This window comes from Podarcis raffonei, chromosome 8 (assembly GCF_027172205.1).
Source record: "Podarcis raffonei isolate rPodRaf1 chromosome 8, rPodRaf1.pri, whole genome shotgun sequence".
NCBI lineage: Eukaryota > Metazoa > Chordata > Lepidosauria > Squamata > Lacertidae > Podarcis > Podarcis raffonei.
This window is the reverse complement of record NC_070609.1, coordinates 66,303,779-66,329,919: the sequence shown is the minus strand read 5'-3', so window position 1 is coordinate 66,329,919 and position 26,141 is coordinate 66,303,779. Positions and strand designations below refer to the sequence as shown.

Genomic DNA, 26,141 nt, shown 5'->3' with positions numbered 1-26,141 from the left:
TTCTCGTTTTGTTTAGATGAGTTATGGTGGAGTTCTACACATGCAGGTTGCACAGGAATGGTCTGCAGCAGGGGCAGGAATGCTCAGGGCCAGGGGCCACATCCTGCCCTCCAGACCTTTCTGCCTGGTCCATAGGACTCTTCCCAGGCCCTACCCTTCACCGATCCTGCTCCATGCCCTACATGAATGCTTTTGCCTAGTTGGAAGTGTCCCTGAACTGCAGTAATGTCACTGGTTTGCCTGATCAGAAAATGTATGGATGTAGAAACCTCTGACATTTGCACCACCAGGATGAAGCCAGTTGTACAAAGGAAAGTATTGCACCTGTTGGTCCACCCATTTTGTTCCTCTGGCCCCACCCATCACTGTCATAAAAAAGGCTCCACTGGTCATCTAAATAAGTCCAGTCCAGATTGCTAAAACGACTCCCTAAAAGAATCCATCTGTGTGCCCCCTGCCAGTATCCAGTTCATCAGGCTTATACTTTGGAATTATTTTTTTTAAGAAAGAAAAATAATTGGCCTGGGTAATTGCTCTGGAGTGTTGAGAGATGACTTGGGGGGATTGTTATCTTTTCTGAATTCCTTCCTTGTAACAGGAAGATGAGGGCTGTTGAAACACAACACCAAATGATTTATTGCTAGAGCAACTAGCTGTTACGAAAACATTTGAGGAAATGGGTCTTCACTGCTGCTTCAAGATAAGAATGACCCACACTCATATGTCTATGTGGGTTTGCTTCTTCTCTTCCCTGTTTTCTTGCCAGGATTTCTTGGGAACCTCTTACTGCAGCAGCAGCTTGAGGAAAGAGATCTGCAATCTCCAGAATCTGTGCCTGACCCCGCCTGCCTTGGGAGTCCAGACCTCAACAGCCGGAGTCCTCTGCAGTTTGCTAGGCTGGGTGGATGCAGTGGAATGTCTCCTTCGGGATGTGGGTCTTGATGTGTCTGGCTCTGAAAAAGGTTCCCTTGTCTCTCTTACATTTTCTGTGCACATTAATCATACTGTAGGACCCTAAGTGAGAGTGCAGTGCTGCCCTAGGTTCACTGCCCCAGCCAAAGTACCCTCTTCCTTCCTCATCATAACCAAAATCCAGCACCTGCGTTGTAACCATGATCCGCCCCACCACCTGCCAACAATTTATAATGGTTGATGTTAGTAAGCGTGACCATAATAATTTTACTTTTAGTTTTTAGTATTGTGTGCCATTTTTGGCAGAACTGCAGTTTATGGATTCCTAAACAAATAAACAGAACCTGCTATAGCTGCTTTTTGTAAAATAAAAAGACATTGGGAGTTCCAAACATGTGTTTTTTGATCCTGAAAATGGAACATGTAATCCAGGAAAGAAAAAGATTAGTTGTCCAGGTAGAAGGCAATGGCGTTATGTACATACACACATACATGTGCGAGCACACACCCCTTTCAATCCTGAACTTGCTCCAATGAGCACAGGCCAGTGTTCATGATCCCACCCACCCCATTTCATTCTCACAACAACCCTGTGAGGTTGAGGCTGATGGGAGTTGGAGTCCGTCAACAGGATCCCTAGTCCTGCCCTAGTCCAAAACGTTTTTCACTGCTGCAGCAGAATGAGCTCCGTTTAAGAAAACCTGGCTAAAGAAAGGAATTTTCCAGGAAACAGAGGAGAGAGATGAAGCCTGGTCACTCCCTTCTGTTATCATGCTTGTCTGTTTTTGTCAGGAATGGCTTCCTACATGAAGAAGCTGCTGGGCAAACACCATGAGACCATGGCCAAACTCCAGACGCTGCAGGTAAAAGGTGTTTTCCCTGAAGTGAGCTTCTCTGGCTGAGGCCAGTAGCCCAAAGCAGGCCTGAAGGTCTGAATCTTTTGCTATAGAACCAGCTGAAGATGGCAGAGATGTCTCAGGATTCCCTCCTGCAAGAGAAGCTAAATGAACTGAAAGAAAAACTCGAGGAGCAATTTCAAGACAGAGAGCGAGAACTTCAGGAGAATGAGAAGGTACAAAGAAAGCTTAGGGGTGTTTTAAAAAGTGTTTGAACCCACCTTCTAAATGGAAGTGGCAATGGGGACATAGTAGGCCTACATAGTAAGAACTGAAGAAGGTGGAACAAGATGCCCTGATCTGCTATCAGGGAGGAGCCCACAGAGCAAGGCAGGTCAGTTGTTGTGGCATCACAAAGTAATAATAATAGTAATAGTAATAGTAGTAACAACAACAACAATACAAAAATGCAATTACCTAAGTCTACCCCCTTTGGAACTGGTATCTTAATAATTCTGGTCCTCCATCCAATCATGCTGTGAACGTACATCTCAGTAGCTCATATGCTTGGTATTTTGTAACTCCCCTCTCTCCCAATGCTGTGCCCAGTGCAGCTAATTATTTTTTAAGGGCCTCTCCCACCAGAATGTTAACTTAACATTTGTTCATCTGTCACCGAGCCATTTCTGCCTAGCAAATTTCCTTCGTTTGCTTTAACCATGTTAACAAGAAGAATTAAATTGCTTTCCCAGGTTCTGGAGGGGCTGGCTGCCCTGGAGGAAGCAAAATTAAAGGAGGCCATTGATGAAGAAAAGAAAAAGGTCCGAGATTTGGAAGCTCAGATGAAGCGATCAGCTGAGGTATATAGAAATCCGTGGGCCTGCCCTCCTCATTGCCATCCCACAATCTCCTCTAGCAGACAGCTAGAGAGATAAATATTTATATTATGCATTTTGAGTGTTCAAAGGAAGCACTTCTTCCTACATCAAGTTACTTACTAACCATAGGTCCTTTTCCGCTTGTATATCCCACCGTTCTTCTAAGGAACTAAAGGCAGAGTACATGGTTCTTGCCTCCCTTCGCCTCCACATTTTGCCCTCTCAAAAACAAACAAACAGGCAAACAAACAAAAAAAACCCTTGGAGCTAGACTAGGCTGAGAAGGCATGGGTGCCTCAAGGTTACCAAGTGGCTGAGTGGGAGTTTCATACCTAGGTCTACCCAGCCATAACCTTACACTCTGAACATTCCACTATGTTGATTCAAAGCCAAGTATGGTCTGTGTTGCCCTCTCCACTACAATGGGCATTATGGTTTGAATGTGGCTTCTGATCCTCATTTGCAGGGCAAGCTCAAGTAATCCGGATGTCTGAGACAGTGCGTCTCAAAGGGAGTCAGATCACAGAGGAGGAGGTAGTAAGGAGGAGGAAGAGGGAGGCAAACTGGGCTCTTGACTAGGATGCTGGCAGCCCAGATTCTAGTCCCTACTTGGCCATGAAGCTCACTTGGGTGTCGATGGACCAGTCACTGTCTCTCAACCTTCCCTGCCTTCCAAGGCTCTTTGTGAGGCTGCGGTGGAGAACTAGATATGCTGCACTGAGTAAAAGGCGGGATATAAATGCAAAACACCAGTTAGTAAGCTTTTAAGCATGTTCTCCTTTGCCGTAGCATGGCAATATATGTTGAACTAAGTTAGGATTGAACTAAGTTAGGATTGAAAGAGGGATAAAATAAAGTGTCGTCATCATTGCTTCCCCACCCCGCCATTCTCTTCTGAAGTTCTCTAATCCAGACTCTTCCTGGTGTCTGATTTCCTGCAGCACAGTTATTGGCAAGTTAAACTCCGGTCTGCCAGGCTTTTAACTAAGACAAACAACACTCCATTCTCTGAAGCGTGGGTTCTGTCTTCTCACTTCTTGATAACATGTTCATTACAGGTAATTGAACTTAAAACAAAATCAGAAGAAGCTCTAAATGCCAAGATAAAGAAGGCTCTGGAGAGCCTAGAAGAGGCTACGAGAAGAAAGGTAACTGGTGACAGAGGAGTGCAAGCAATTCTGCTTGAGGGTTCAGCAGCTAGAAACTCCTAGCCCAGATTTGGCCCTTTGAGGAGTGACAGCTGCTCCCACGTTTTCAACTTGGAGGTGAAAGACAGCAGCTGCTGGAATGGGAGATTTGTGAAAGGCCATTTTGGAGGGTTGAAGATTAAGGTCTGGGCTCATCCACCTCCCACATCTCAAAGCATGTCTCTGAGATAAATCAGTTACTGATTTAAGTGCTGTATTAAGAAAGTTTTCTAATTCAAGTGAATCTTAATCTCCTCCCTCCCAACTGCCCCCAAAATTTGTTAAGAATAACACACCCTGGGGAGAAGGAAACTGATGAAGGACAAGATGGAAATTGAACAAATAAATAACTAAACATGAAGGTTTGCTGGTTTGATTTTCTCCTAGCCCCCTTGACAATGGCTTTATCTGAAAAAGTCACCCATGTGCTGAGCAAAATGAATGAGTTCTGTTTGGGGGTTTGCTCATTTTTAGACAGTGGCAGAAGAGAAGCTAACCGTCTGGGAGAAACGTCTGAAGAGCATTGAGAATGAGAATGAGATGCAGAAGCAGAAGCATCAGGAGGAGATAACAGAATATAAGGAACAGATCAAGCAACACTCAAAGACAATAGTGGACTTGGAAAACAAATTTGTGGAAGCTGTCCAGAAGCTGAAGGAGGAAAATGCAAAGCTTCAGAAGCAAATAGAAGGTCAGCAGAGAAAACAGAGAATGCTCTTGTCTGGTGCCCTTGGCATATCCTGTCATACTTGGGGCCAGTTCACGCCAACAAACTGCACTGAAGTTTTCTAAAATAACCTGCTGATTGATTAACTCAAGGGGTGACTTTTTTCTTAAATCAAAATGTTTTAATCAGTTACCCTAACTGAGTGAACAATTAATTGTTGATTTAAATCAGCCTTTTCTAAGCTAGCGGCCTCCAGATGTTTTGGACTACGACTCTCTTTACCCCCAGCAAACACGGGGATGATGTGAGTTGTAGTCTGAAAAACGATCCTGAGAGTATCTAACCATCTTAGGGGCAACTGATTAATCTGAATAGTTTACTGATCAAAAAAGCCTATTGTTGAACTCCAGACAGATTCAAATGTTCTCTTAATGCTTTTGATTTCTTTTTAAAATGTTTTAAATAGTGTTTTTTTTTAATTGTATGGTTTTATTACTCTGCTGTTTGCCATTCTCTTCTTGAGAAGTCATCAGGATAATAATCCAGATGTGAAACCTTACATTTCTCAGAATATTTTTATATTTTTGGGTGTCTATCTTTTTCCTCAGACATGCAGAGGGAATCTTGCAAGTTGTTGCCAGCTCATCCACCAGAGGTTCCTTGCCCGGAAGGGTCTGATGTTTTCCTGAAGTAAGTCACTAAATTTCCTATCAGCTTCCTATTGCTGCTTTCTATAGCATAATTTCTCAAAAGCTGTGGGAAAAGGAAGTCTTGGAAATAGCAATATATGTTTGTGAGAATTCTAAACAGGGGTAATGAGTCATATTTCCAAAGTGCATTATAATATTTTGAGGCTTGTCTAATCAGTCTCCCATTCTGGTGGCATAACTTGACAGTATGCTAATGAGCCCCTTTGATGAAAGCCATCTGCATTTGTACCCCCCAAATACGTATTGACTCCCATAAAAACTGGAGGGAGTTTTTTTCATAATCTTCCTCATGATAGACTTAAAAGGTTTTAAAATAATCAAATAAAGAATGAGCATCTCAAGCTGCGTTATTCAGACTGAATTTTTTGCTTCTTCATTTTTGTTTCACAAACTTCAGGGAAGGATTAGCAGCTGCAAAGCATGAAATCGTGTCCAACCAGGCTGTCATTTCAGAGTTAAAGAAGGAACTCTCAGAAGCCAGAGCCAGGGTGTCTGATGTGATTGGTTTGTGAAATGGCATCACGTAACTTAATATGTTTTGTACCACCTTCCCTTCTATCCTCAGCCTGGAGCCTATTAGATGTTTTCCAACTACAACTCCCAGCTGGCTGGACCTGATGGGAGTTATAGTCTAAAACACCCAGATCGCACCAAGAATGCTCTGTCCATACCTATCTGGGAGCAAGGCCTGTGAAACTCAGCCAAACATAGGATTGCACTGTTAAGAACTAAAAAACTGGAACACCTTAATAGAAAGGGACAGTGGATCAGTTCAATCAGAGACCGAATTTCTGCTTGCTAACACAGGGAAAGACGCTGCTGGGAAAGTATCTTCCTTTGTCTGGGCTGCAGCAAATACATATATAAAATGTGTGCCAGTTTCTATGGTGCATGGTGGCCCTGTTGCTGTTTGTTTATGATGCTTTGCTTTTACTTTGTTGGCAAGCATGCATAGGGGCCTACAGCTTGAAAAGTGTTTGAGAAGAGGGAGTTCCATATTTATAGATTTGGGGTGAGCAACCTGTGACTCTCCGGAAACTGTTGGACTCCAACTCCCATCAGCCCTTGAGCTTTGGCCATGCGGGTTGGGCCTGATGGGAGTTGGAGTTCAGCAACATCTGGAGAGCTGCAGCTTGCCCACCCCTGTGGTACAGCCAACACTGTAAATGGCTCTAGGATCCTTTGCTGTGCTAATGCGACACAGAGATGCTTTTAAAGAAGATCTTCCTTCATTGAATAAATGCCCCTATGGAGACCAAGTTTCTAATATCCAAAGTTTGGTTAGGAGAAAGTGGGAGCACCTATCAGCTCACACAATCCTTCCTCCTCCCTTATCATGCACAGAGCTTCCTTTTTCTTCCTTTTTGTCAATGTTTCATCTACACCAATGTTAATCCAGTTCGCACTAGAATATGTGCATCCCCAAGTTGTAAACCCAGGTTTGAAACTAACCATGGTTAGTGTTAAAATCGCTGCAGGTGTAACATTGCACAAAGTTAGCACAAAAACAGAAGGTGAACGGTCGCATGTTCCAGAGGAAAGAGAAAATGAAAAGTATTGTGGGAGCCCACAGTGCAATCCCCCTCTTCCGAGTCAGGGCTAGGAAGTGAAGCCCTCTTAGGTGTATTGGGCCAAGGTACTGAAAGTTTGGTCATAGTTACTCATCTCTGTCTTTCCTGTTCCTGGGTGTGAGTGTCTGCATCAGGAGTGGCAAACTTCTGGCCCTCCAGATGTTGGACCTCCAACTTCCATCCACCCCAGCCATCATGTAAATCTATAGGATCTACAGCTAATATAGCCCAAAACTACTCTGAACTCCCTTTGTGCAGGAGAACTCAGTGAAAAACAGAAGATGGAGCTAGAGCAGAAACGGCATCTTGTCCACAGCCAAGCCCACGAACTCAACCAGCTTCGAGAGAAACTCTTTGAGATGTCCAAGCTTGTGGACCAGAAAGATGCAGACCTCAAAGCACAAAGCGAAGAATTAAGGTAGGGGGCTTGTTTGTATCACACTTTTCATCCAAGGAGCTCAAGGCAACATTGATGGTTCCCTCTCAGACCTGCCCTCACAACAACCCTATGAGGTTGGTTCAGCTGAGAGATAGTGACTAGCCCAGGGCCGCCCAGCAAGTTTTGTGGCAGAGTATTTGAACCCATGTCTCCTCAGTCCCAGCCTGATTACTCTTAGCACTATGCCAGACTGATCTCTGGTGTGAGACCATTGCTGCAAGTGGGGGGGGGGCTCCCTTGGATGGGCTGCACTAAATACAGCCGCACCAGAACCATGTGTTCTAAAAACTCTTTCCTGGTGATGGTGGTAGCTTTGGCAGTACAGGTGGAAGGTCCCAGCTGTAGCCCCTTGATACCTTAATTTTAAAAAGTGGAGTCAGAAGGGATGGAAAAGCCTATAGAAAGCTGGTCCCAGACCCAGTAGATGTTGTTGGGCTTGTTCAGCCAGTAGGTTGACTCTGCTGCTTCCTCCTAACCTCTGTTCTTCACTAGATGCTTGCTAACATCAGCCTTTGGTCTCCACCACCCATCATTCTCCTTTAGCAACGACTTCTCCTCCTCCTTCCCCTCTTCCTTTTTGGAGTGCAGGAACATCAGAGGGAAGCTGCAGAAGCTGGCGACAGAGAGGAAGGAAAAGGCAGATGAGCCCAAGAAAATTGCGCAGCACAAGAGCGTGCAGACAAGGTCCTCCACCCCGGACGAAGCCCCCACAGGCAAGAAGGCAAGTGGCACTCGAAGCAGGGAACACTGCGGAGCACTCTGGTAGTACTGGTGGGGAACTCTCCTGCACCTGGTATTTGCCTTCAGAGCAATGCGCTGGGAACATGGATGCAGAAGACTTGGGGCACCAAAGGCCTGTCAACCAGATTGACTGCGGCGAGCTGTAAAATGGGGATAATAAGATGGCTCAGCTTTCAGGATCATTGTAAAGAACACAGGGAGATCTGTAAGCAGAGTCCAATTACGGGTCCAATTAGTTTTGTCTGCACCAGCAGTGGAGAACCTCCAACCCACTGGGCGTATGGCTAAGCCTTGCCCATCTACTCTACCCTGACGCTGTATATACAATGTCAGGTGTCAGGCAGCTATAAGGTGGAGCTGGTCTACACTCACCAGTGCTGAAAGGTTTTAGATAGGGGTCTTTTCTAGCCCATATTTGGTGTGCTAGGGATTGAACTTGGTCAGGAATCTTGTCTTGAAACAGCCGGGCAATGCTAAATTGATGTAGCCAGTGGAATCCTATCTGATAGTTCAGTCAGTAGAGCATGAGATTCTTAATCTAAGAGTCATGGGTTCAAGTCTCATATTGGGCAAACGATTCCTGCATTGCAGGGGGTTGGACGAGATGACCCTTGTGGTCCTTTGCAACTCTACAATTCTATGATTCCAACTGCTCATCTCTGTGCCAGCAGGACAAAGGTGGAGGACTCTTTTTGGCCCAAAGGTGAATTCCTTTGTGGGCAGGTTTTCAGGAGTTACTTGTCAGAGGGGAGGGATGTGGCTTGGGAAGGGGGCGGCATGACTTGGCCCCTGGGGCTGAGGTTCCCCACCCTTGTGTCACAGACATGGTTGAGTGTCAGGCCTAATGAGCACAGCAGCTCATTCTCGGTGGTCTTCCTCTATGAAAATCAGTTGTCAAGACTGAAAGTCCCCACCTCTTATCACCTAAGTTCCCTCCTCTCCGGGGCTTTTCCAGGGAACCAGAGACTGCACCTGCATGCAGACATAGTCCCCTCCACCCTTTTCATGCCTCTTCTGGTTCTGGGAGACCAGAGGAGAGGGGAGCTTGTCACAGCACAAAGGGGAGACCCTCATGACTCATCTCCAGCGTGACTCATCTCTGTCTCTTGGCCTCCCTCCTTCCATTCTCCTGCTTCAGCTTCTGCCTCTGATTCTGGACTTTTCTCTGCTACAAACTCTCCCGGCTCACTAAGCCCTGCTACCTCTTCAGCTTACAACACCTCTTCCCAATTTTCTCCCCCTGACCATTCATCATCGTGCCACCGCCAATCCCCAGGCTCTTTTTCCCTTGGGTTTTCCCAGCTGCCAGAGCCTTTTTCCCTTGGGTTTTCCCAGCTGGTTCCTCCCATAATTCCTCTGTGTCCAACCAGACCATGACATCTTGCTCCAAAAGAATTGTGCCTGTTGGAAGCAAACAAAATGAGTGAAGATGCTCTTTATTTTTAATTGCTCTAAAGCTGTTGAATGAGTCAGCATTGCCAAAATGTCATTTTGTGCCTGTAATGATCCATTGTAACCTAGAAAAATGACAGCGTACCCAGAGCCTGACTAAGTGAGACCCCGCAAATCTCACCAAGCGATGATCCTAACGATGAGCGTTCACATAACCTACACGGTCTCATTAATATTCAGGGAAGGGAGGCAGCCTGTTTGGAACGTGACAGGTTGCATGTGCAGTCCCTGGCACCTCGAAGTTGGGCTAGAAAATGCTTCTGTTTGAAGTCTTTTAGTGTTGTTGCCAGTCAGTGTAAACCAGCTCTGTCTTTCCCCTGCATTATATATGGTGTAAGGTGCAGAGCAAGTGGGCAAGGCTTGGCCAAATTGGGGGCCTAATTTATGGTCACCAGATTTTTTTCCAATGAATCCAGGGACACTTTTTTATTTTAAAGCTGAGTAGCAACAGGGAGTCAGTAGTGGGGATGGTGAGGCAAAATACACGAGCACACATACATATTGTATAAAGGTGCAAAGCCCTTCTTTCGCAACCTGTGAAACATAAATGCGCAGAGTTTTTAAAAAACTGGGCAATGGCGTGCCGCCGCCCATGACTCCCAAGCCTCCCCCGATCTCCTGCCCCCTTCCTCCTTTGTTTTGACTGATCGGGGGAGGCTTGGGAGTCACGGGCAGACGGCTGTTGCCCAGTTTTTGTAAAAAAACCCGGCACATTTATGTTTCACAGGGTGCAAAAGAAGGGCTTTGCACCTTGCCTGGCAGAGAAACCATGCGCCTTGTGCTCCTCCTGGGCAGTGCCCGCCTGCCCGTGACTCCTGAGCCTCCCCCAATCTGTCAAAACAAAGGGGGAAGGGGGCAGGAGATCTGCACCGCCAGACATCCCTGGTTCCCCTTCGGCAGTGGCGGCAGCAGTGAGCAGCTCCTGAAGCCAGCCAGAGCCAACTGCACCACCAGGCTGGCTCTGGGCTGCTGAGGCTGCCACTGCCACGTTTCCCGGGGACAGATTTGCAAATCTGGGGACATTCCAGGGACGGAATTTGTCTAGGGACAGGTTTGCAAATCCAGGGACGTCTGGTAACCCTAGCCTAATTAGACCCACGGGCTGGAGGTTCTCCTTTGCTGGTGCAGATAGTACTAGCCGCACCCATGATCTGACTCTGTCTGCAGCAGCTTCCTGCATTCCTTATGACGATCCTGCAAACTGAGCCATCTTATTATCCCCATTTTGCAGATGGAACTGTTGAAACTGAGTGCTAGTGACTTGCGTACAGCCAATTAGCGAGAGTTGAGATTTGAACCGGGGGCTACCACTTGCACTGTTAACAACAGGTTGTGCAAGCCCTTACCTGTAAACTGATACCTGCTCAGGGGAGCAGATTGGTCATGTCGTAGCTTAACCACTCTCCGGTATTCATGTGGCACTTTGCATTCATGCAGCCTGCTGTCTTCCCATCTGGTGAAGACATGAAACACAGAGCCTTTGCACAGTAGGTAGGTCAGCTTGCCCTTCAGCTCCAGTAATAGGAACCAGCCCTGTCCATATTGCTAGTACAAGTAACTGCCATTGATGCTGCAGCATCAGGGTTCCAGTACAGCTGCTGTGAAGCCCAGCTGAACTGGGCAAAGAACTTCTTCGTCTTGGGTGGATGGAGCAGGACCCAGAAGCCTGTTGTTCTGTCCAACAGAACCTCCCTGGAGCTGGTGCAGGATTGTTCCCCAAGAGGAGGCAACCCCCAGCAGCTCAAGCAACAGCACATGACTTTGCTAACATTTATCTCCTGTCCCATGTAACTTGATTCTCATTAAGTACCTATCATCCAGGCATGTTGTGATAGGTAACCGGCAAATGTTTTTATAGCGCTTTGCAAAATGTGAAGTCTTGTTAACTGCTAAGTGTGATTGTAATTGCTCATTAGAGTTGGAAAGGCAGCTTGTGGGAGAAAATAAAAAGGGACGTGCTCAGGCGCTCCCATTTTATTTCACAAATACTTGCACAAGTGCACACAAAGCAGAGTGGTTTTATGGTCCTAGGTCCTTTGAAAATAACAGTTTTATCCACCCCAAGGAAAGCCAGGAGCGAATTTTCAAAGTCTTTTCTGGGCCATATGTAGCAGTAACTAATTAGCTGCGTCTGCTAAGCAATTTGGACAAGAATAGTTCCTTTTCATTGGGGGATTAGGGTGGACTTTGGGGTTTCTTACTCTGATTTTTTAAAAGGACAGAGAAATATATATATATATTAATTTAACTCGTTCATTACTATAATTTCTGTATAGAAAACATAAACTATTTCCATTTGTATACTCAAATTCTGAACACTTAAAAAACTATATACCTATAAACTCAATAATACGCCTCTGCTTTGTTAAAAATGTGTCAATTTGGAATTTGTAAAAAGAAAACTTTGATAAACTAGGTAAAAAATAAATGGGCTCTCAGAAGATCTAATAGAGCAAAGGATTTGTTTAAGGGAGGGGGGGAAATGTGTGTGCATGCAGAGTGGAGTGCATTGCAGAGATAAGGAAAGATAAAAACAGGAACCAAGCTTAACTGATGTTGTAAAATCAAGATGGTGCCCTGAGGTTGCTGTCAGTCTCTGTTCCTTGTACTGTGAGCTGGAACATTGCCAAGGCATTTTGATGCAAGAGAGCTACTTCCCCGTTTTTAAAAAATGGAACTCTTTGAGGGTGACCTTCTTCCCCTTTTCATGTAGCGCCTTTTGTAATTTTTGCATTGAGGAATCCACATGGAAGCGAGTTGCCCAGAGGGGGCGCTTATCACCTTGTTGCCTCAGAAGAAAATTATTAACCTGAGCCTGTTTCCTTCAGGTATCATCCGTGAGCCTGGCTGATCTGGGAGCAAGATGCAAAGGCTCCAGACACGAGGAAATCATCAGTCGCCAGAAAGGCGCCCTGGCTGAGCTGCGGCAAAGAGTCAGAATGCTAGAAAGGGGTCACCCATTGGGTGAGTGCTACATTTAATGGAACGCTTGCAGGCCGTGATTTGTGCAGTTAGCTTTTGCAAGTTGTGGGATGAATTTGGGTACCTGAGAAACAGCAGCAAGAAATCAAGCATTGCTGTAAGGCTTCTCCCCTGCAAGCACCTGCACAGGTCTAGTGTAAAACACACACATGGTCACAAGTAGCTTGTTAGCGGAGCTACTACATGCCTTTAAATTCAGGTACAAATGCTCAAAAGGGCTAAGTTCCACCTCATGAGGAGTTGCTCATGAGGAGTTCTTCATAGCACTGCAACACCTGCCTTGCTCTGTGGGCTCTTCCAGGGGCCCAGAATAGACATCACCACATCCTTGTGTCAGAAACTTCTATAGCAGGCGTGGAGATCCTCAGACCCAGGAGCCAAATGTGGCCCTCCAAGCCTCTATCTGGCCCTTGGGATGCTCCCCAGCAACACCCCTTCTCCCCAAGCTATGCCCTCACCAGTCCTGCTTTGCATCCTCTTGAGTAATTTTGCTTGGCGGGACTGAGTCTTTGAAGTCTAATAATGCTCCTTGCTTGCCCGGGTGGAGAACAGAGAGAACGGTGCAAGTGTCTGCAGATACTCAAAGAGGTAAAAATTCACATTTGTTGCTCCACCCCCTTCAGCCTCTGGCTGCACCCACCACTGGCATCCACCACCCATTCTGTGAATTAATAGAAAGAGAGCAATTTAATGAATTGCCACTGTGTGTGTGTAAAGGATTGAACACCTGCTCACCACTTCTCCAGTTGAATTTTGAGTTTCATGTGAGATAGAAAGTGTCTAGCCAGATCACCAAGTGAGCTTCGCAGCTGAGCAGAAATTTGAACCTGGGCCTGTCCTGCCCTAGTCCCAAGCACTCCACCCCATAGTCTTCGCCCTCTTTTCCCTGGAATCTTTCATCCTGTGCAAAACGTGTTTAATGTGAGTTTCAAGTGAAATGGGAAGTGGCACAGTGTGATGACTTCTCTTTCTCAGGTTTTGAAGAGAGAATTGGAGAGCCACTTAGAGTGCTTAAAAAAGGCCCAGCTGAGAAGGGAGATGAAAGAACAGAGAAGGAGCAGGTGACAACCCTGATGACAGCAGCGGATGCTAATCAGGTAAACTGAACAATGCACGGTATCCTGGTGATGCTTTCTTTAGAAAACGTGTCATGAAAGGAAGGAAGGAAGAATATTTGTTGATGTCTTTTTGGTCGTAGCTCCCACCTCGATAATCTATTCTGAATATTTCAGAATACATTATTTCAGATTAGGAAGAACTTTCTGACAGTAAGAGCTGCTTGGCAGTGGAATGGGCTCCCTCAGAAGGTGGTGGACTCTCCTTCCTTAGAGGTTTTTAAACAGAGAGTGGATCAGTCATCTGTTATGGATTCTTTAGGTGTGATTCCTGCATTGCAGGGGGTTGGAGTCTCTTCCACAACGCTACAATGCTATGATTCTATTTCCTTTACCCTCCCAGCTTCAAAGCAGTGTTTCCAGAACAGATCCCAACTTGACCATAGAGAGGACCGCGAAGCTGGAAATGGCTGATGCTTTAGACCTCAGTGAGAACATGGTATGAAAATGAAGAATGTGTTAAAGTACTTGGGGGGGGGCTTTATGTTGCAGGGAACATCACAACATGCAGTCCTCTCCTGATCTGTGTCTAGGGGCAGAGATATGCTCCCAAGAGAGCGTGCTACAAATACTGTTATCACCATGCGCTTGTGGGATGTAAACACAGGAGCAGTCAATGACAACATTCCTAGAGTGTACATGTTAGAACATGGGGAGGGATGTCTGTCTAGCAAGCAGGTAAACTTCCTGGGGACGGACTTCCTCTGCATGTGACCAGAGGTGGGTGTGGCCTCACCTGTGCAGGTGATGACAAAAGCACAGGGCAGGCAGTCACTCTCTCTCTCTGCCATCTTCCTTCGATGAGGAAACATCTAAGGATGCTCTCTTGGCTCCCAGCCAAGAGAGGAGATAAGGACTATCTTGCTACAAGATAGATTCTAAATGTATTTTACCTTTTTAAGCCTGTGTGCCTTCTGGGATCATATTGTGAACAGAACGTGAGTAAACTCTTTTATACTTTTATAAAGACTGTGTTGTGTCTTGTATTTTAAGAGGGAACAAAGGGGAAATTACCAGAGTAATTATTATAGAGGTTCTAGCGAACCTGTGCACACGTTACCGTTGCGAACTTAAAGGGGAATGTCTATAAACTCTGCTGATATTTTGGGAACTTGTTAGCACAAGTTGGATTAGGATATAATCTCACAATATATCCTCTCCTGCACCCCTGAACATTCCCACAAAAGGGTTATTTGGCCCCAGTATTGCATATTTTTGCGTATTTTTGAAGGATTGCATTGGATTGTGATTTTAAGTTGAGTAGTATTTTTCTGAGTTAACTTCCTGGTAAGCACATGGTCCTTTGTTCCATTGTGCAGTGGGGATTAAGCAACCCCCCCCTTCCCTCAGAGTTCACAGTGACCCAAGGCAGTGAAGAATTGTTTTGCATTTTGAGATTTTTGAGATTTTGATTTTAAAATTTTGAGAAATTTTGAGAAATTTTGAAATTTTGAAGAATTTTCAAATTTTTGGATTTTAAGATGGCTAGAGCAGCTTTTGATAGTGATGCAAAGCTAGGAATGCCTGTGCTGAATGAATACAATTTCATACACTGGAAGCAGCGCTTGATAGCATGTTTAGATTATAAGCACATTTTGGAAGCTTTAGACCCTCAACCTACGGGATCATCTGAGGAAGCTTTAGCCAAGATAAGTGCTTGGAAACGCATGAACAGCGAAGCTAGACACATAATTTTGAGTGGACTTCATGATGAGCAGCTATCATTAATAAATAGTACAGATGATGCATCTCAAATCTTAAGAGATATTGAGCGAGTGTATGGAGAATCTAGCATAAACTGCTTCAGAAACTTGGTGTGTAAATTAACCAGATTGAGGATGAATTCAAAAGAGGAATTCACAGAGCACATCAACAAGTTTACTGAGATTATTCAAAGAATTGATTTGACTCCCAAAGCTTTTGATGAAGATACAAAGATAGCATTTTTGTTATCATCACTTGGACCACGCTTTAGCGCATTTGTAAGTTTGATGGAACATAGACAAGGTCTGACTTTTAAAGACTTGATTGGTTATTTAAAAGAAGAATGCAGAGATAGAGCTGAATCTCCAGTGAGAAATGCTAGAAGCAAAGACAGCAGTTATGCATCTAGGCAATTTACAAAGATGAAAGAGATGCCTAAGAAAGTGATTTGTTTCAATTGTAACAAAGAAGGACACTTTGCAAAGAATTGCAGGGCTCCTAAAGCAAAGAAACCCCACCCCTTTCAGCCAAAAGGGGAAAAGAAGGGGAAATGTGAATGCACATGGCTACTGCAAGAAAGGAATTTAGCTGTCCAGAATCGTGTAAATAAACGTAATAAATGGATTTTGGATTCAGGTGCATCCTCCCATTTTTGTCATAAAAAGGACTATTTTAATGAGATAAATGATGGAGAAGGATCTGAAATTGAGATTGCAGATGGCAACATTGTTAAAGCAAAAGGTGCAGGTTCCATGAGTCTGAAATGCAATATAAACAATGAATGCATTGAGAACACAATCTCTAGAGTTTTGTATGTACCAGAGCTGAGCTGCAATTTAATCAGCGTGTCCACATTGGACAAGAAAGGTTTTCAGATCACATTTGGAAATGGAGAATGTAAAGTAACTAGAAATGGCAAAGTGTTTGCTCAAGCAAAGCTAATAAATGGTGTATATGAGCTTGATCTTTCAGAGAACCAGTCTGCAAAAGTGGCACATTCCAGCCAGAAGGATGAGGCAGATCTGGACCTATGGCACAGAAGGCTTGGACACAGAGACACCAATGTCATTCTGGATCTACAGAAAAGAGATCTTGTAAGAGGTTTGCAGGTAAAGCAGAGCAACAAAGCTCCAGCAAAGTGCATAAGCTGTATTACTGAGAAGGCTGTAAAACCTTCATTTCCACGTTGTGCAGAACAAAGAAGCAACAAAGTGCTTGACATAGTGCACACTGACATATGTGGACCCATGAATGTTCCCTCACTGGGAAAGAATAGATACATTTTAATATTTCTGGATGACTTTTCAAGATTTTGTGTTGTATATTTCCTCAAAGAGAAGAGTGAGACAGTGGACAAGCTCCAGGAATACATTGCCATGGTCAAGAACAAATTCCAAAGAGCTCCAGCTGTGTTAATGAGCGACAATGGAGGTGAGTACTGCTCAAATGAAATGCAGGCTCTCCTGGCCAAGGAAGGAATTGCACACGTAACCACAATTCCTTACACACCACAGCAGAATGCCATAGCTGAGAGAAAGTTTAGATCCATTATGGACATGACAAGGTGCATGCTAAAGGATGCATGTTTGCCACAGAAGCTGTGGGCCGAAGGAGTATACACGTCAGTCTATTTGCAGAATAGACTGCCAACTAAAGGTGCAGAGCGCACACCATTTGAACTTTGGCATGGGAAAGCTCCCAATCTGTCGCACATACGTGTGTTTGGAAGTCCGTGCTACTTCCACGTGCCCAAGGAACACAGACACAAGCTTGACTCCAGGGCAAAAGCAGGTATCCTGGTGGGATATGCCTCTGGAGGCAAAGGATACAGAATTATGGACTTACAAACTGGTAAGACAAATGCATACCATGCGGTTTATTTTGATGAATATGGAAAAGTAGACACTAAGAACACTGTTGTGGATTCTTCAGATGAGTCAGAAAGGACTCAAGAGTTCGTATATTTCCCTTTTGAGACCCCACAAAGTACTAATCTGCCTTCGAGTGTTACAGCGCCCCCTACAGGCGACGCGCCAGAAGACGCAGAGGACCAGAACTCTGGCGGCACCAGAGACGAAGATGAGGACTCAGATGGGGACATGCCTGCGTTGGAGGAGGATGAGGAAGTTGATGTGGTCGCAGAACCAGAGGTCAGGCGCTCGTCCAGAACCAACAAAGGTGTCCCACCATTACGGTTGTCCTACTTTGCAGGGTCGGCGTTTCCACAGGAACCTTCCACTTGGGAAGAGATACAGGAGATGCCAGCTGCAGAAGCCAGTCTCTGGAGGAAGGCCGCGCAGGAGGAGATGGATGCACTGCATCAGAACAAGACCTGGACACTCACTGAGCTGCCTCCCGGTAAGAAGGCCATTGGCAGTAAATGGGTTTTCAAGGTTAAGAAGGGGTCAGAAGGAGAAGTGCAGCGCTACAAAGCTAGACTTGTAGCACAGGGATTTTCACAGCGTTTTGGTGAAGACTATGATGAAGTTTTTGCACCAACCGTGAGGTACAGCAGCGTAAGAATGCTTTTAAGCATTGCGGCCTCCAAGAAAATGAGAGTGAAACACATAGACATTGCTACCGCTTTTCTACATGGGCAGATTTCTGAAGAAATTTACATGAAACAGCCCAAAGGTTTTGTAAAACCACATGAGGCACATTTAGTGTGCAAACTCCAGAAAGGACTCTATGGACTCAAACAGGCTGCTAGAGCCTGGAACCAGAAGTTGCATAAAATGCTGACGCAACTTGGGTACAAGCAAGGCGACGCTGACAAGTGCTTGTACAGTAAGTCAAATAATGGACAATTCTCATATATCTTAGCTTTTGTTGATGACCTGATTATTGCCACAGCAAGTGAGAGAGACTATACACAGATAGTAAAGCACCTTAGCAAAGAGGTGGAGGTCAAGGAGCTAGGAGATGTCCAGTACTACCTCGGGATCCAGGTGGAAAGAGAAGAGGACGGCTCATTTCTTCTCAGCCAAAGACAGAAGATCCACGAGCTGATTGAGCACATGCAGATGCAAGACGCACATCCAGTTGCTACACCGATGGCTACTGACTTCCTGAAGAATCAGCAGGATTCGAAGCAGTTGCCAGACAACAATGACTACAGGTCGGCGATTGGTAAACTTTTGTATTTAGTTACCACATGTAGACCTGACTTAGCTAATGCTGTGGGGATTCTTAGCAGAAAAGTGAATTCTCCCACTGAGCATGATTGGGCAGGTGTAAAGAGGGTGGTGCGATATTTGAAGGGTACCATGAATTGTAAATTAAGGTTACCAGCTGTCAGAGACCCTAAGTTGGTTGGGTATACTGATGCGGATTGGGCTGGGGATAATGCTGACTATAAATCAACAAGTGGTCATGTTTTCATGTTTGGGGATGGACCTGTTGCATGGGGCAGTTATAAACAGAGCTGTGTAGCATTATCTTCCACAGAATCAGAATACGTTGCAGCAACAGAAGCCTGCAGAGAGATCGCCTGGCTTGATCAACTCATAAAGGACTTTGGGTTGGTGAGGAAAGGGCCTGTCAGCTTGCTGGAGGACAATCAAAGTTGCCTGAAGCTGACGCAGAGTGAGAAGTTCCTGGCCAGAACAAAACACATTGGGGTTAAATACCACTACATACGCCAGATGATCCAGGATGGACTTGTGGAACTATCCTACTGCAGCACCCAAGAGATGACTGCTGACATCCTGACGAAACCCCTACCAAGAGAGAATTTCCAGAATCTACGTGTCAAGCTGGGACTCTGGGTGGTTGAATAAAGTTGTTTATGTTTTGTATATGTTGTATTGCCTGAGAAGGGGTATGTGGGATGTAAACACAGGAGCAGTCAATGACAACATTCCTAGAGTGTACATGTTAGAACATGGGGAGGGATGTCTGTCTAGCAAGCAGGTAAACTTCCTGGGGACGGACTTCCTCTGCATGTGACCAGAGGTGGGTGTGGCCTCACCTGTGCAGGTGATGACAAAAGCACAGGGCAGGCAGTCACTCTCTCTCTCTGCCATCTTCCTTCGATGAGGAAACATCTAAGGATGCTCTCTTGGCTCCCAGCCAAGAGAGGAGATAAGGACTATCTTGCTACAAGATAGATTCTAAATGTATTTTACCTTTTTAAGCCTGTGTGCCTTCTGGGATCATATTGTGAACAGAACGTGAGTAAACTCTTTTATACTTTTATAAAGACTGTGTTGTGTCTTGTATTTTAAGAGGGAACAAAGGGGAAATTACCAGAGTAATTATTATAGAGGTTCTAGCGAACCTGTGCACACGTTACCGTTGCGAACTTAAAGGGGAATGTCTATAAACTCTGCTGATATTTTGGGAACTTGTTAGCACAAGTTGGATTAGGATATAATCTCACAATATATCCTCTCCTGCACCCCTGAACATTCCCACAGCGCTTACATCAGCGATGGTGTCAGGTTTGAGCCCGCCCATCAGCAAGTGCCCTCAAGTACCCACCCCATCCCCTGCATTCAGCAGGCTTACCCTTGCCATGGTGGCAAGACTGCCAGCAGGCAGCCGCATTGCAGGCTGCAGGACGTGGCTGTGAGCAACCCAAAAGTTTTTTTTTTAATCTACCACAATTCCCAGAACCATCCTCTACCACCATGGCTTGGGGTCAGCTGGGCATGTCCTTCCAGGGCAGCTTGGCTTCAGCAAATTCCCAAAGGTGCCAGAAGTTGACACTGACCTTCATTTGCATCAGGGCTGAGAAACCTCGGACTTGGGGGGGGGCCAAATGTGGCCCTCCAGGCTTCTCTTACCTGAACTCCTGCCAGGCCACCTCCACTTCCTTCCTCTGGCTCAAGTATGTCTGCCTTGGTGGACTATACAGGGAGATGTATGTAGGGTCTGCTGTGTGTAGAAACCTCTGACATAACAAGGGTAAGAGTCATATCTGTGGCTGCACCCAATTCTGCCTCTGGCCCTACCCATCGCTGACATGTGGCCCCCAGAAGGTTACCCATAAGGGAGTACGGCCCTCAGGCTGAGAAAGGTACCCTGATCATAGCCCTCCTATGGATTACAGGTGGGTGAATCAGGAACACAAGTGAGTCGCTCGCTTAGCTCTGCAGCTTCAGTGGTAATGCAAAGCGAAGACATCTGCTTGATTTCAGAGTGGGGGTTCTTTTTCCAGCTAGGGGAAAGCATGCCATTCTCGCCAATAGTTTTCTCCCTGCTCTTTCCCTCCAGTACCTCAACCTGATCCAGGATCTCGCCAACCTGGTGAACGTCAAGGAGCTGACGGGGATGCAGACGGTGAAGCACCTTCCTTACGATGAGAGGGAGAAGCTCGGGGTGCGACGGCAGAAGGACCTCGGGCTGCTCTTCGACAAGATCAGGAAGCTCAAGGATCGCCTCGAGAGGAAAGAGTCGCTGCTGAAAGAGTACGAAAGGGACGTGGGGCAGTTCAGGTACAAAGGTGACGCGCGCACACACTGTCTTTTGGGCACCTTTCTTTTTCAAAGAGCCTTTTGTATTGATTTATGTCCCGCCTTTTTCCTTGACAGACTCAAGTCAGCTTACAGATAAAATAAGAACAGCTAAAAACATAGGGGAGCAGGAAACCAGTCATTCAAAAACAACTAAACATTAATAGAATTAAAACTCTGTCTTTATCTCTCTTCATATATATATATTAAAAAAGAGATGATTGCAATAAAAATGGCATGGCACCAGCCCTTTAATTAAGGGGAGACTCTTAATTAACTCAGTCTGCGTCTGTATTGGATTTGAAATTATTTATATATATTTTTTTATTCTTCATTTTTAATTAATGATTTTATCATGTTTCTGTTAATTTTGAACTGTTTCATGGAAAGGGATTCAGAAACAAAATGAAATAGATAGGGTAGTGCTTGATAAATTTGTCATGATTGAAGCTCATTCCATTTATTATGAGGGGTGGTGGCATGTATTCATTTTTTCTGGGTGTTTCTTTACCATCCACTCAGCGGCGTCCTTAGTGCAGTTAAATATAGCCTCATGCCTGAACATTGTCTATAGGCGAGTAAAGAGTTCCTGTAGGTGACCAAGCAGGAGTGCTTTTGGTAATTCCAAGCACTGGTTACTAAGTTTTTGTTGATTAGTAACTTCTAATGACTTGCAGATTTCACTTATTGTAAGCTTTATAGTGATGTTTCCCTTTTATAATGTGGTTTGCAACACACCAACTTCCAGCTACCCTGTCTGTCTCATCGCACAGGACAAACAAGCAGACTCTGCAAGCCTGCCAGTCTGAGCTGGCCAAATTGGCTGACAAGATCTACCGAGAAGCTGAAGAGAAGGCTTTGCTGAAAGAAGCTCTGGAGAGGACTAAATTGCAGCTGACTCAGGAGAAGAAGCTGAACAGGGCTCTCAAACAGCATAAGGTAGGTAACAGAGATCCACAGCGCCACCTCTGCACAGCTACACTGCTGGTGTGAAGGCCGTTTAGCAACCTCTGCACTTGGGCAGGTGTCGTTTGACAGCATCTTCCAGGCAGCTGCTGGGTTTGTATTATGCTCTGTCAGTGTTTGTAAAAAGCAAAAAAAAAGAAGGAAAGGGTTCTGACCTCCCTTTATCTCCTCAGTCTCCTTGTCGGCACAAAAAGAGTCCACGAGAATATCCTTGCAGAGTTTTATTCTTAAAAGTCCTTGTGCAAAACACGACTGAATAAGAATACACACCAGCACTAACCAACCAACCAACCCAAACACCAGCCTCAGCAACAAACTAACATTTCTCACTTTATATATACAACCTGCTGCATGCCGCTGAGACATGCTAAACCAGCTTTATTCGCATTAAAGAAACAGCGGCCATTTTAGCCGTGACATGCTCCCACCTTGGGGAGGAGAACTAGCTGAGCAATGGGGAAGGTGTGTGTGCCATCCCCGTAGGGCCGAATCTTGAAGGGTCGCCATCATCCCAGGGGGAGAATCCAGCTCAGCTTCATTCACGGGGCGAAAGGAGAACAGAATGTAGTCAATTGGGGGCAGGAGGCAGAAGGGACAGAGAAAGTCTTTTCCACATAGGGACCCTTTGCACAGAAGCTAGTTCAAGCAGCCTTGTAAGTAAGCCCGCCCCCATCAAGTTCCTAGACTGCAGAAAAAGATACTACTTCCCTGCTGGGGGCTAGCAGAAAGAGTAATGGAAAGCTGTGTACTGCTGGGTGCCAAAGAAGGGGCTTTCTTTTTCTCGCATCCCACTTGGTTTCCACATTGGCTGTAGAGGAGGGATGGAACATTCTCCTGCCAGCCCCTCACTCTTCTGCATGGAACTCTGTGTGCTCACCCACATGCTACCCCTGGTCGCCTATGGCTACCAGGCTAGTGCTTAAATGTAAGGGTGAGTTTTGGGGAGAGGAAGACTCTCCTAGTCTGCTTGTCTTCCATGGCCACGAGTATCAGGATTGGGGATCCTCCTGGTTGCACGAGCCGCCATCTGATTTTCGGTTTCAGGAACATGTGGGCTGCTCTGCCCAGTCTGTAGACCACCTGCCCACCAAGCAAGACTATGCTAGCTAAGGCCACTATGCAACAGGTTGTCTTACCATTCAGCAACTCACTGTAGGATATAGGAAGCTTATTGTATGCCAAATCATATTATGGGTACACCTAGTTCTGTATTGTCTGCCCTGGCTGGCAGCAGCTGCCCAAAGTGTCAGACAGGGCTCTGTCCTAGCCCTACCTGAAAATGTCAGGGATTGAGCTTGGGACCTTCTGCATGTAAAGCACTCTGCTACAATCAGAACTGCCTCGTCTACATGAGCTGTTTCAGCTGAAATTACTACCCCTCTTTCAGTCACTTTTTGCAGAAAAGTCATACAATGCCATCACCAATATGTTGCATTCTGTGTCTCTCTCCTGATCTGTGATGACCAACCTCCTTTTAAAATGCAACTGCAGCACCTGTTGATTAGGAAAGTGCTGCTGAGGGCCTTCAGGACCTCTGTGCCTCTAATTAGAAACTTCCTTCTTTCAGCTTCGCCCCCTGTAATTGCTTCCTGTTCAGCACTAGTTGCTGCTTAATTAATGAGCTCCTGTTCCCCGGAGAGTGGTTTTATTGGTCTGCTCTCCTTATTTATTTCCTTCATGCTGTTAAACTTGCTAATTAGGGGGGAATTGATCAGTAATCCTGTTGCTGCACTGAACCAGGGAGTGAGTAACAACGCAAGCGGGGAAAGCTTTTAATTTAAGTTGCAGGGAACCTTTGCAGAATGGAACTTACTTGTGAACGAACATGATAGAAGGATCTTGGCCACCAGGATAGACATTTCCAGATCTAATGGCGCTATCTTTCGTTCCAGGTTCAGCTTGACTGCTGAAAAGCATCTCCTCCACAGCATTAAGGAGACCTTAGTATGGTAGCAGCCTTTCTCTTTCTGTATTTCTGTAGGGTGAACAGGCTTGAAGGCATCACTTAGGAGCAAGGAATGAGAAATCCCTGTACTTGGAGAAACCCATAGTCACACGCCATCGAGTTCTGTCCTAATCCCCGATGCTAGAGATAGAGTATTGTTAGGGCATCTCTCTCTCTCCCTCATTAAAGGCAGCAGGTTGCTGGGGCTTGACTTGCAAACTGAGTTAGGTGACAATTATATACACAAGTGCACATTCCTAATTGCTTTAGGCTGCAGTCCTTCACTTACTTACATCCCTGCCAGTTTAACTGAAAACACAGAGACTTATTCCAGCGCACTCAACCAACACAGCTCGGAGAAAAGCGACGGCTGCATTGTTTCTTAGCTCTGTTGCTTTGCCAGAGAGAGATTTGCCATTTGTTCCCTGCTGTTTCCACCCTAGAATCAGTTAGAGGAGAGGAAGAGTGAGATTTCGTCGTGTTACGCCTGCACTCTGAAATTCAGGGATAGCAAGGTAGGAAATTGCCCGGCCAGTGTAGTAAGAGTGCCTCTTAGCCGACAAGACATAAATGAAGATAGTTGGATAATATAAGTGGGGAGGGGGAGGTCCTGAAGAGCAGGGATATCATTGGTGGAAACCTGCTTGCTTTTTCAGAAAGCCTTCAACTTTGTTTTGTGTGTTCTTGTTTCCCCCAAACCACACCACTTGCCCCACAACTGGCGTCATATGTGATATCCGGTGTGGGGCAGGTAGGAATGCAGCAGCAAGATTGAGCTCCTCGCACATCATCTGATAGGCAAGGATTTTGGTCCTGCTTGGTTTGGGTGTGTGAGCATTTTCCCCGGGAGGAGCCTGCTGGTACGCCCATCCCTGAGTTCATCCGATGATGGGCAGAGAGTTTAACCCTGCTAGGTTTGAGTACATCCACAGGGAAGTCACTGGTGTGCTGAGAGCTTGCAGAAAGCAGGACTGAAACCCTTCGAGTTACCCTTTGTGGAGAATTCAATCCTACTCGGTTGCTCTTTGCCCCTATCCCCGCAAGCTGGTTTTTGACAGGCATTTGACTCGCCGTTTTTGCTAAAGTATAAATGTAGAAGCACACACATGCATTTTGCTCTGTATCTTCCCTTCTCTGTCTGCAGGCGGCAGCCCCTAAGAAACCATTCCCTGAAAAGCAGGTGGTTGCGGGGCCAGGAGCAGCCTGTAAGAAACGAGTGCACTGCAGCACCTCTGCGTAGGAACAATTCTGCTTACCCAAGGAAAGCGACAGAGAAGGAAAATTCTGGCCAGCTCCTTGTCTAAGCTTGTAAATAGAAGATGCTGCTACAACATTGCATAAAACACCTGGTGTCTTATTATACAGAATTTATTTATATACATATATGTATATGTATAGACTTATTTGTACAGATGATACTCATATATGGTACATTGTATCTTGATTACGAGAAATGTATAGAGACTCAACTCAAAATTATGTATAAATTCTTAAGATCTTCCGACACCTGTAACAGGGTTTTTTGTGGGGGAGGGAAGAGAGGTGGTTTGTATCCAATGTTAGTCCTACTCAAAGTAGACCCATTGATGGCGGTAGTCATGACTAACCTAGGTCCAGGAATTTCAGTGTGTTACTTTTGAGTAGGACTTGGTTGGATGCAACCTTTTGTCCAATCTGGAATCCCATCTTTTGGAATCGTGGACCTGGTTCTTTTGTACATCATCATTTGACAGATTTTATTTATTTATGCATGGTGGGAAGGTTGAGCTAGATGATCCTTGAGGTCTCTTCCAAATCTGCCTCCCATCTTAGACGCAGGTTTGCGGGAGTATTTCGGCCAAGCATGGGAAAAGGCACCAAGTTAGACAGCAGATGACCAGGACCACAGCTAGCAAAAACAGGAGATACCAAGCTCACAAAGGAGTAGCTTTGAATGTTTGCTAAATGCTGATCTGGAGTCAACAGAGTTTTAGTAAGTCCTACAAAGGGAAAGTTTTTCATTCAGAGGCATCTCTACATAAAGTTGGGAAAGTCTTTTGTCCTCAACCCTGAAGAGCCACAACAAGTGCTTTTTTTTCTTTAAAAATATTTAGGGGTACTCTTATTTTGACTCCAGAAAATCACCATTTTATAGTTCAAATCAGGAAAAATAAATACAGTAAATGGACAAAAGTACAAAGATTCACAAAATGTTTAGGGCTATGCGTACCCTTGCATACCCCGCCCCCAAAAAAGCATTGGCCACAACCATTGTAGATAATCCTGAGCAAGATGAATCTACAATGTGACTTGGTATAAGGAAACTTCCCATGTTCCTAAACTTTGCAAAAGGTGGAAGGGGTTAACTTCCTGTGTTCCTATGCAGGCCGGAGCCTGGTCAGTGCTTGGACAGGAGACCGCCTGGGTACCACGATAAAAGACATGTGGCATACAAAGCACATATAAAAGATGGAACTGTGTCACTGATAACTGTTGCCTTCACAGTTGGGGGAAGCCCAGGGAAAGACCAGGGGAATTGATCTCCTGGGCGAAATCATTAGGATGTTTTACATACAGATGTGCTGATAACCAAGAACCTTT

General features: G+C 45.4%; 1 protein-coding gene across 1 annotated transcript in view; it reads left to right on the top strand.

Annotated features, from left to right (window-relative positions):
* The window catches only part of FHAD1 (forkhead associated phosphopeptide binding domain 1), a 44,338-nt gene extending 19,276 nt beyond the window's left edge, over nucleotides 1-25,062 (top strand). The window contains exons 14-30 of the mRNA XM_053400524.1: nucleotides 767-962; nucleotides 1,705-1,775; nucleotides 1,862-1,984; nucleotides 2,501-2,608; nucleotides 3,685-3,774; nucleotides 4,288-4,504; nucleotides 5,089-5,170; nucleotides 5,588-5,694; nucleotides 7,020-7,179; nucleotides 7,789-7,921; nucleotides 12,222-12,357; nucleotides 13,351-13,472; nucleotides 13,834-13,929; nucleotides 20,412-20,632; nucleotides 21,424-21,589; nucleotides 24,005-24,076; nucleotides 24,706-25,062. Of these exons, the coding sequence (XP_053256499.1) occupies nucleotides 767-962; nucleotides 1,705-1,775; nucleotides 1,862-1,984; nucleotides 2,501-2,608; nucleotides 3,685-3,774; nucleotides 4,288-4,504; nucleotides 5,089-5,170; nucleotides 5,588-5,694; nucleotides 7,020-7,179; nucleotides 7,789-7,921; nucleotides 12,222-12,357; nucleotides 13,351-13,472; nucleotides 13,834-13,929; nucleotides 20,412-20,632; nucleotides 21,424-21,589; nucleotides 24,005-24,076; nucleotides 24,706-24,801 (2,196 nt within the window). The 3' untranslated portion in view covers nucleotides 24,802-25,062. The remainder of the gene's footprint in view (nucleotides 1-766; nucleotides 963-1,704; nucleotides 1,776-1,861; nucleotides 1,985-2,500; nucleotides 2,609-3,684; nucleotides 3,775-4,287; nucleotides 4,505-5,088; nucleotides 5,171-5,587; nucleotides 5,695-7,019; nucleotides 7,180-7,788; nucleotides 7,922-12,221; nucleotides 12,358-13,350; nucleotides 13,473-13,833; nucleotides 13,930-20,411; nucleotides 20,633-21,423; nucleotides 21,590-24,004; nucleotides 24,077-24,705) is intronic.
* Nucleotides 25,063-26,141: the final 1,079 nt, after the last annotated feature.